General features: G+C 41.4%; 1 protein-coding gene across 2 annotated transcripts in view; it reads left to right on the forward strand.

Moving 5' to 3' along the window:
- The window catches only part of VWA3B (von Willebrand factor A domain containing 3B), a 216,163-nt gene extending 207,809 nt beyond the window's left edge, over window positions 1–8,354 (forward strand). The window contains exon 24 of one of the 2 annotated variants that reach the window (XM_044263854.1): window positions 7,502–8,354. In XM_044263854.1, the coding sequence (XP_044119789.1) occupies window positions 7,502–7,856 (355 nt within the window). In that variant the 3' untranslated portion in view covers window positions 7,857–8,354. The remainder of the gene's footprint in view (window positions 1–7,501) is intronic. The other variant, XM_044263855.1, reaches the window with a different exon arrangement.
- The last annotated feature ends 3,133 nt before the right edge of the window (window positions 8,355–11,487 follow it).

Here is an 11,487-nt window from a genome sequence, read left to right on the forward strand (position 1 = left end):
CAATTCCTTCTGTGTTTTGAAAAGCCTGTAATTATTTTCTATCTTAGTCCTGCCCCAGGCCTTATTTAAATCTCTTAGCTGCTTAGCTCTTAGCTTCTCAGGCATTACACAGTGGACGTGTTCCTTGACTCTCTAGTCTCCCCATGGTAACTTCCACTGTTGTTTTGCCCTAGCTGCCTCTCTGCTAGCCAGGAATGCCTTTAATTCTCTTAAGCAGAGGTCACATCCAACCTGCTAAGTTCAGAATTTAATCTGTCTCTGTTTCTATAATCAGAGCTGGCAGGTGTGAGCACACAGACTGAAGGTACAAGTCTTGTTTTGTATCTCCACTGGGATTTCCTTCTGGTAGGTGCTTCTCATCAGGAGGGCTTCCTCACTAGGTTTCTGAAGGTACCACCTCCCTTTGGTTTGTCTTTAGTAAGCCTTCACATCATTATACCAAATGAGACGATTAAAAAAAATCCCAGTGCTTTCTTCAGGGGCTACTTAAATGTGCTATGGCTTGCAACCCCAACAGAACAGCATTTGACTTAATTTAACTTTAAAATATTGAATCCACTATAACCATCCACGTGGGGTTGGTCAGACGGGTACATGGCCTCACGCATGAACTGGGATGCCAGCCATTCAGCTCTCCATCTTCTGCACCTCCACTTTTTCTCCTTCCTTGAAGACTTCAGTGGTGCATGGCAGGCTATATCCTCCAGGCCCCTCTTCTGGTTCCTAACTGAGGGCAACACATGGTTAAAGACAGGAAGGGAATTATTTAGAGGGTAAAGGGTTCAAAAAGTGATTAAATATGGCCAAAGCTGATGCCTAGTTTTATTTTCAGCTTAAAATTTAACACCTAAATGATTCTTGAGGACTTTTGTCCTCCATCATCTAATATGTTACCCATATTGCTAAATTCCAAATAACTAGTTTTAAAGGGGAGAATTTTAGAATCACAGTATTTACAATGTGAACTCAAGGGAGGCTCTCACTGGTTTGATTTTCTCTTTCCTCTGCTATGTGATGAGTGCATTTCCTGGCAGCACAGCTGAGGGAGGTGGCCTTCTGAGAATGTGTCTAATGGAGGGACAAGATTACTCATGCCTTACCTACCTTCAATGATGTCCCTGGGCTTTTTTGTACACTTCATAGCATAGAGATATCTGTTCTGAGTGGAAATATTCCCCAACCTGACTGTAACTTTCTCCGTTTAGAGAATATGCATGTAATTTCTCCTAATTCCAAAGTGCAAGCAGACCAGGAGGTATTTCCCCCCCCACCCACCCACTTAGCATCCTCCCTCTTTGCCTGGCAGAGAATTCCCAGCAGAGTTGTTCCCTGACTCCTCCCCTGGAATTCTGTTCCTGTCAGAAGGCTGTGGCCTCTTCTGGGGCTGTTGCAGGGGAAGCATTCCTGGTAGGTTTGATGCTCTGGCTTCTGGTTTTCTCCAGTGAAGGGAAGTGCTCTACCAGGCATTACTCCCGTTACGCACCGAGAGATTGGTTGAGTCCAGGCTGAGGACTAGGTACTCCTCAGACAGGGCGCTTCTAACAGGCCACAGCTCAATCCCTGAACTTGGCGCATGTAACTGGCTGGATATTCCACTCCCCCTGCCCCGTCCCAGCCATCGCTGGGATCCATCCAACACTCTTGACAGAACAAGGTTTGGGCACATTACTTTTGAGTGTCCTCCTTAAGAAGAGTCACTTTGAGGGAGTTGGAGTTCTTTAAAAATATTAACAACATTCTAAATGTGAGCAGGAAAGCCAGATAGAACTAATCTTTTTCTCAGCTCCAAAAAAATCATGGGGCATCTGAAGGAGATTGCTGGGCACTGAGATCCTGAAGGCAGGGAGTATTCTCTTGATGTGTGTTTGCAACTGTGTGGCCTTGGGAACATGGCTGTGTATGAGTCTCTGGGAGGGGAGACCATGCGTTTTATCCAATTCCTGAATATTAGCCTCTCATTATCTCTCTCTGAACAGTTGAATCATTTTCCAGCAAGCCACTTGGATTTAGGAATATGTCCCAAAGGAAGTCATAATTCTGTGTTGCTTAACATTCCTCACTGTCCTCCATGTAGTGTGGTCTCACATCGTCTTCCCGACAGTAGGAATATTAAGTGGTTGATTGAAACCTTAAGATCCCACGCTGGTTCTGACATTACATGAGATGAATCACTTCCTAGAATCTTGCCCAGTCACCACTGACTATTTTTCCCTTAGAAGGAGCTATGCATCTGAAATTGATAAGCCTCAGTATGTCATTAGCTCTCTCGTCCCTTTCTGGTCAGATTAGGAGCCCCATTTCCTAGGCTGGAGCAAAGTCCTGAAAAATAAGCAGATCAGCAGCAAACCCTGCCTGTGAGTGTCCCATAGTTTCTGGAGGGACAAATGCCATTGCCTGTTTTCGGGAAAACGTGTTTTGGAGCCCCAGTATGGGAATAAGAGAGCGTTGAGAGTCATAGAGATTTGTTATCCCTGACAGCCTGTGGTAACAATTCGGATGGCAATAGCTTTTTGTATCAGTCTCTCCATTTTCTGCTCCTTCCATTGTTAAAACTCTGGGGCCTTGTGGTCTTTCTCAAATAGCAGGTTTTTCTGTCCTAAGACCAGCTTTCTGACAGACACTTAGCACAGAAAAGAGCTAAGGCCGCAGAGAACCCCCGAGAACAGAGTAAGCTGATAAGCTGATACTAATCAGGCAAATGAGGTGGGTTTTGACCCAAGGAAAGTATGGAGTCGGTGCTCAGCACTTTCTTCCCCAGAGTGGAGCCAGCAGCGTCTGAAGAACCAGTGAAGGCACAGTGCCTGGCTTCCCTCATCTTACCCCTACTCTCTGACATACACATATGTCATTTTGACCTGTTTATCGCACTATTTAAACCTGTAGCATAAAATTATTAATAGGACACTGAGTCTACGGCCATACCACCCTGAACGCGCCCGATCTCGTCTGATCTCAGAAGCTAAGCAGGGTCGGTCCTGGTTAGTACTTGGATGGGAGGACACTGAACTTTTCTTGGTTTTGGCATAAGACAAAAGAAAACCATTTCTTAGATACTGTCCAAGTGTCCTGATGCGCAACGTCCTGGCTAGAGTCAGGAACATGGCCACCTTCCCCTTTCCTCAGAGTTGGTTTGGATCAAGCTGAATGAGGGTGCATGGTGGGGGGGCATTGCATAAGACCTCTCACATCAGATTCACACTAACCCTCTTCCCCCTTCTGCAAGGGGACATTTCCTTGTGGAATATCTTGAATTTGGTTGACATCAGTCATTCTGGAGAGTAAAATGGGGTAGCTGAACAGCATCTGCTTACTTGATGTAAAGGCTTTTCCTTGATCAAAATCCTAGTCCGCTTTTTAGCCTGATCATGACAGCATGCCTATTTTTATTCTTATGCCAAAAGTATGCACAGTGTTTTCTCTGCTATGTTGATTATTTTTCCTCAAAATAAAAATTTTTGTTTCTCCTTATCATTTGAGACAGTTAAAAAAATTTTTTAAATGGGGAGTAAGTGACAATCCTACTGGAATTCTTTTCCCTGAGGCAACTATTATCAGTTTGATGGAAAGGTTTCTAGCTATCTTTATGTGTTCACAACCTTAATAACAGTAGGAAAATGTAACACACATAGTTTGTGACTTATTCCCCACTTAACAATATATTACTTGCATTTTGGCATGACCAGGACATCTCTTATTTCATTATTGCCTACTTACAATGTAATTATCCAGGTGGTACATGATTTATGTGACTAGTACCCTACTGAAGGCTAGACACATGTTGCTTCTTAAGCTTTCCTGCACTTCTTCCTGGGTTCTTTCCACAGTCATCTTCCTGGTATCCTTCAGGTAGGCAGGTCAACCTCTCTTCAGCCTTCATCTTGGGTGGCTTACTCTCTACTTTCCATTCCTCCTTCCTGTTGCTCTTCTTCCTGAGGTTATAGGTGGTAGACTGGACTGTAACCAGTCCCGATACATGGGAAATAAAGAACATCTCTGAAAAGGAAATAGAACGTATCAACTTAGTCTGCTCAGGAGGGAGGAATAATTGATGGTAGAGTTGATGGTAATGTGGTAGGTAGGTTTTTATATTGTTGTTTTTATTTTTTAAAGATTTATTTATTTATTTGAGTATGTAAGCAGGGGGAGGGGCAAAGGGAGAGGGAGAGAGAGAATCTCAAGCAGACTCCCCACTGAGCCTGGAGCCAAAATTGGGTCTTGATCTGATGACCCTGAGATCATGACTGGAGCCAAAATGAAGAGTTGGATGCTTAATCAGCTAAGCCACCCAGGTGCCCTGGTAGGTAAGATTTTAGGTTTTCCGGAGTGGAGTTGTTTACAACCTTGCTGTGTGATTTTAGGATGAGTCTCTGAGAACCCAACCTCACAAACTCACACACCCACACAGGTGCTGGCCTCCTATTTCAAGATAATTTTGTTTATGGCCTCCTGGGATGCTTTTTCCAATGTTACTGCTGTTGCTTGGGCCATTTTTTTATTGTGTTTTATTTTTTTATCATAAAACTTATCATTTTAACCATTATTAAGTATACAGTTCAGTGGCATTAAGTATATTTACATTATTGTGCAACCATCACGTGAAACGCCCCCAAATGTTGTCATCATCCCAAACTGAAACTCTGTACATTGAACATGGACTCCTCATTCCCTCTGTACCCCTTGCTCTGGGAAACCACCATTTTACTTTCTGTCTCTCTGATTTTGACTAGACTTTATATATCATTTAAGTGGAATCATACAGTATTTGTCCTTTGTGACTCACACCTTTCACTTAGCATGATGTCTTCAAGGTATATCCATATCCTAGTGTGTGCCAGCATTTCCTCCCTTTTTAAGGCTGAATAATATTTTATTGTATGTAAATACCCCAGTTTATTTATCCATCCACCTGTTGATAGACAGTCATGTTACTTCCATCTTTTGGCTATTATGAGTAAAAATACAGTGAACATGAGTGTCCATATCTGTTTGAATCCGTACTTTCCTTCTTGTGGATACATACACAGAAGTGGAGTTGCTGGATTATACGGTAATCCAATTTTTAATATTTGGGGGAATTGCCATGCTGTTCTACACAGGAACTTTACCATTTCATATTTCCACCAACAGTCCACAAGGGTTCCAGTTTCTCAGTGTCCTTGCCAACATCTTTTTGGTTTTGCTTTTTTTTTTTCTTGATAATAGCTATCCTCATGCAGGCCATTTTTTAATCCCTCAATTACCTCTTGAGTCTTTGAGCCAATCCTTGAAAAGCGTCACATATGGTGAATCTTGATCCTTTGAAGAGGGATTAGATTGATGGAATTTTCTTTTTAGAAATAACTAAAAATCTCCCATTCTTAATTTTTTCTTTGTAATTTCTAAAAGGATTTGAAACAGCAATGATCAAAAGTTATTTAGAGTGAAGCCTGCGTAATCAAGGTGTAGATACTGATTATGGGAACAAAATAAGGTTTAACACCAGGCAACTGGTGTTTTTAACTCATCCTGAAGGCCCTGAAAAACGCAAGTTCCCAAAACGGTGTGCCATGAGGGCATGGCTGGAATGAAGTCATGATTCCCAAGATCCCTTCTTTGAAAAAAACAGTTCTGGATAAATAAACTGATCAATACATTTTCTTTTTTTTTTTTAATACCCTTTGACCAACATCTTCCCATTTCCCCCACCCTCTCCCCGTAGCCCCTCGTGGCCACCATTTTATTCTCTGTTTCTATTACACACATAAGTGAGATCACACAGTATTTGTCTTTCTCTGACCTATTTCACTTAACATAATACCCTCAAGGTCTGTCCTTGTCACAAATGGAAGGGTTTCCTTCCTTTTTTATAGATAATAATAATCCATTGTTTATGAATTATATATGTATAGTGCCTAATCAATTGAGCCACCCAGGCATCCCCTCCATTTTTAAATTTTTGAGGAGTTTCCGTACTGTTTTACATAGTGAATGTACCAGTTTACACTCCCGTTAACAGTGTATAAGAGCTCACTTTTCTCCACATCCTCAGCAATACTTGTAATTTGTTATCATTTTGGCAACAGCCATGCTAACAAGAGTGAGGTGATACCTCTTTGTGATTTTGATTTGCATTACCCTGTTGGTTAGTGTTATTGAGCATGTTTTCATGTACCTTTTGACCATCTGTATGTCTTTTTTTTTTTTTTAATTTTTCAGGTCCTTTTCCATTACTTAATCAGATTACTTGGGTTGTTTTTTCTTTCCATAATTAGCAAGAGATAATTCTGCAGGATTATTGATATTAAGTTGTATGAGTTCCATATATAGCTTGGCCATTAATCCATTATCTCATACATTGTTTTCAAATATTTTCTCTCATTTATTAGGTTGCCTTTTTGTTTTGTTGTTTGTTTCTTTTGCTAGGCAGAGGATTTTTAGTCTGATATAGCCCCATTCGTTTTTGCTTTTATTGCTTATACTTTTGGTGTTGTATCTAAAATATCATTGCCAAAACCAGTGTAGAAGAGTTTTTCCTCTGTGTTATCTTCTAGGAGTATTATGGTTTCAGTTCTTTTTTTTTATTTTTATTTTTAAAGATTTTTATTTATTTATTTGACAGAGAGAGAGAAATCACAAGTAGGCAGAGAGACGGGCAAGCAAAGAGAGGGGAAGCAGGCTCCCAACCGAGCAGAGAGCCCCATGCAAGACTTGATCCCAGGACCCTGAGATCATGACCCGAGCTGAAGGCAGAGGCTTAACCCACTGAGCCACCCATGCGTCCCATGGTTTCAGTTCTTACTAAGTCCATTTCATGTCAATTTTTGTGAGTGTTGTAGGATAGGAGCATGTGGATTTCCAGTTTTTCCAGTTTATTGAAAAGATTGTCATTTCCCCATTGAGTATTCTTGACACCATTGTCAAATATTAGTTGATTATGTACACTATATTTTATAAATTTTCTAAATGGTTAAATTGGCTCTGTGACTTCCGAGTCATATCCAATGTCAATTAAATTAAAAATCCTGTCATTTTTTAATTTGGGGGACTTTTTTCTGATGGTACACTGTACGGTAATTAGGGAAAACTAAGTGTAGAAGGGCATCTCTACTGTAAAAGCTCCAGTTCAGTATGTCAGGAATGAACTGCACTATGATGTGACCAAGCTTATCATCCTGGGGTGGACACATGTCAATTCTGAGGCATGTCAAGGGACTTCTTGGTCAGGAATTATTGCTTCACTCACTGACTCGGTCAGAACAGGGTTCAAATGACATTAGGTTCTCCATACCACATGAGGCTCCCAGACATCAAGATCTGTGGAAATGAACTGCATGGAATAAAGCCCAGCCCAGCCCATCAGGGCCCATTGGACTTCTGCGACTCCATTCCATAGGTAGAAGGCCACAGGACAAAGAGCTGAGAAACACCACAGGGCTGGTTTGAACATCTCTGTAGACACAGCAGCCAACCAGGCTAACACTGCTTGCTCTCTCACTCTCTCTCTCTCTCTCTCTCTCTGTAGGGAGAATGTGAAAACGAAGAACTCTACTTTCTTAATATGTCCACTCAAAGAAATTGACACTGGGGATTTACGAGAGCTAAGACAGGAGAATCCTAGAAAGAAGAAAAAGAAACCTGCCAAGAGGCTGCCTCTCCAGGAGATGGTGTCCTCAGATTCAGATGACTCTTCTCATGGCATCAGGTCCCAAGAGTCCAACCCCAAGAAATACCCCAAGCCCAAGGTGGGAGGGGGACGACATCGCCTATCTCCGGAACACCCTGAAACCTCTCTCAAGAATAGTGCCCTTGAGATCGCTCCCCAGTTTCCAGGCCAGTTTAGTTCCCAGTACAGCAAAAACTCTAACACCCTTAAATAATGCTGACCTCCACCTCCTCAGAGAAGGTTCTCAGCCTGGGGTCTAGGAGTCAGCCAGCTATGCCATCCTGCGATACTTCCACCTCAAGCAGTCCTGCCCTTCCCTCCTAGAACCACCCACAGCAGCAAAGGGTTGAGGACCATTGCTGAGAAACCTTAAAGCAGTCTAGTGGCAACTATGTTTAAGAGAGCCAGCATTCTTCCAGGGCTTCCCAGACCTCAGCCACTCATCATGGTGGAACTAGCCCCTCGACTGAGGTAAGGCCACCCTTCATTCTACCCATTCCTACCCTGTTTGTAAAACAGATACACTCCGCCTGGATCTCCAGTCTGTTTGCGCTTATTTGTTCTGGATTTTTCTAACCATTCTTTATCCTATTATTTTCCCACCCTTACCACATTATACTCAATATTTTGATAAATTCTACATACCCAGAAATTTAATCTGACAGGTTATCGTGATAGATTTTCAGCTCCTTTTTTCGGAAGTTAAGGTAGTTATAATCCAACCCTACAGTCTTGTTTTAAATTGATTATCTCATCTGAATTAGGTATTTTATCACTTAATGTTAAGACTTAAATTAAGACCTAGTAACTTGTCTGAGATCTGAAAAAATTATTGATTTCTGGCCATTTTATTGAGGCTTTCCTAATTATTTTTGTCTGTAGTCTGTTGTAGGTACCTCTAATTGAGCGCAGAACCAGAATAAAAACTCTTACGTTGGAAACATTTCAAAACTATTGTATTGTTTATTTATTACTGTTTTCTTTGAACACATTTTAGCAATGATATGAAAGTATTCACTTTTTATTCTTAATAATTCTTAATAAATTAGTAAAATTAGCTTCACTAATTTCAGAAATGAAATAGCTCTCTCCAATTCTCTCTCTTTAGTCAGTAACAGCCCCAGGGCTATATAATAATACAGACTATTAATGAGAAAAATATTGGATGCTTTTTTGCAAATGGGAAAGATAGATTTTAGAGTATCAGCAAACTTGCTACCTAACTAAAAATGGTGTTTATATAAGTGAAATCTAGGGTGTCACCAGGGTTATGGCAAAGAAATTGAAAGAGAACTCTACCTCTAAAAATATGAAAGAAAAAGAGATATCATCAGGGTAAAAGTAGTAATATAGCAAGGAAGTAATTGAAAAGTGAGGAAATGATCCAGAATAAGGTGTGAGAGAGTGTTTGGGGAGGCTTGTTGCCCCCCCCACACCCCCCGCAGAGCCCAGAAGTTTCTCATAGGCAGGAAAGCTTTGGAATACTCATCTGGGTTTGGTCTGCGCAATAGAGAACTGGTGGGGTAGGGAAGAAACCATCGAGTCACATTCATGTCTGCATGCATGCAAGCCCTCATGTAAGTCTGCCTGCATTCCAAGCAATTGAGTGTTGACGATATGCCAGGCTTCAGAGAGATACTATCAGACATTTGGAAGGTACTGACCTTCTCTGTTCTTCTTCATCTCCACTTTATTTTTGGACCAATCACTGTTGTTTGGTTTAGAGGCAATGAGAGGCAGGGAATGAAGAACTACAGGACAAATATACCTAAGAAAACCATGTTGATATGACATGACAATGCATACTATTCTCAGTGACCTTGAGTGGTATGTACAGTGTGTTGTACTTTATCGATAATGCCCAGTTCAGTGTGCTAGGGGAAATCACAATAAGAACAGTGTATTTCTACTTCCAGCTGGTATGGAATAAGAGGAATCTGATTTCATTCCCAAACCCATGCTTGAGACAGTTAAAACACTAGATAGAATGTAGGCAACCACAGTTTCCAAAACACTGGACATAGGCAATAAAGTACAGTGATCTCTGAGAAACAAGTGAGCTAAGCCCTGTGAGTGTGCAGCTTACTTCCCGGAGTCAGTCTCCATGCTGAAGCAAAGGGAGCAGGAACTTAGGCGGAGCCTGGTACCTTCTGGGAATGGAGGAGATGAAACTAGGATTCTGAGAAGATCAAGGCAGCTGGATTCTACAGAATAGAGGGCTAGAAAGGAGAGAGCTACACACAGAAACAACTCCAGATATATGTAGATAAGCCCCCTTGAGCTTTCATCTCTACTGATCAGTGTGTGGCTGTGAGGAAATTAATCGAGGCTGGAGAAAGAACTTTTCTAAAAGGTTAGAGGGAACAATCCATACAGGGCTGGAAATATCTGTTTCTTCCAGTCAGGGTAGAAAACCAGTATCTTTATTCAAGAGGTCTCAGGTGGAGTACTCAGAAGAAGTTTGCTTCAATTATAGAACAAAACCGGCCTGAGGCTAAATGCTTCTCTGGTCACACATAATAAGGCTTCAAAGCAAGCCCTAAAAGAATTGAACTGTTTCCAAGTAACCTGTGTCCCAAAACAAAGCTTAAGAATATTTGTGAGGAGGGCGCCTGGGTGGCTCAGTGGGTTAAGCTGCTGCCTTTGGCTCAGGTCATGATCTCAGGGTCCTGGGATTGAGTCCCGCATCGGGCTCTCTGCTCAGCAGGGAGCCTGCTTCCTCCTCTCTCTCTCTGCCTGCCTCTCTGCCTACTTGTGATCTCTCTCTGTCAAATAAATAAATAAAATCTTAAAAAAAAAAAAAAAAGAATATTTGTGGGGATTAAAAAAAAGACCACCCAATAAAGTAAAGTTTACAGTGTCTGGCATTCAATCAAAAATTACCAGGCATACAAAGAAGCAAGGAAATAAGACCCATAATGAGGTGAAACTAACTCAGAAATAGCACAGATGATGAAGAATACCAGAAATGGTTACTACGTTGGTATATATAAGGCTTTGTTTTTTATTATTTAAATCTCTTTTAAAGACAGTTGGCTGTATAGAGTAATGGCAGTGGTGCATTAATGCATTTCCCTCCCTGCACATACATCTGTATTCATGGCCTCAGGTGATTTGTGTGTTTGATTTTCACTGCATAAATCTACACTGTTAGCATATGCCAGAAGTAGTAATAAATGGGGTTCAGTTTGTCAAAAAATAATAATAGTTATGTATCCAGATTTTATGCCCCCCACCCATATATTTGGTCTGGGTCATAAGCCAGCAGTGGGGCCAGGATGGAGTGCTTGACAGCCATACAAGAAATGTGGAATGGGTACAAAGTTACTCTCTGAAAGAGAAATGCTCTTTTTTTAAAAAATATTTTATTTATTTATTTGACAGAGATCACAAGTAGGCAAAGAGGCAGAGAGGGAGGGGGAAACAGGATCCCTGCTGAGCAGAGAGCCTGATGGAGGGCTCGACCCTAGGACCTTGGGATCATGACCTGAGCTGAAGGCAGAGGCTTTAACCCACTGAGCCACCCAGGTGCCCCAAGAAAAATGCTCTTACTAGAAGAAATGGAGCAGATGTTCAAGAGACTGGATGACCACTTCAGTGATACACAAAAAAAGCCATCAAGTGATGAACATTACCTCTGAGTGCTTTTCAACTCCAGGAGTCTATGGATCAATGACCTAGTCTATTACCAATTCAAAGCAGTTCCACATAGATGGAAAAACTGCCCAAAAGTGGGGGAAAAGTAAAATTAATTGGGGGAATAAAGTTGAAAAATAGAAGTAAAATTATATTTGCACATGATAAAAGAACATACCTGAGAACTGGAGAGAATCAGTGATAGCAGT

This window comes from Neovison vison, chromosome 8 (assembly GCF_020171115.1).
Source record: "Neovison vison isolate M4711 chromosome 8, ASM_NN_V1, whole genome shotgun sequence".
NCBI lineage: Eukaryota > Metazoa > Chordata > Mammalia > Carnivora > Mustelidae > Neogale > Neogale vison.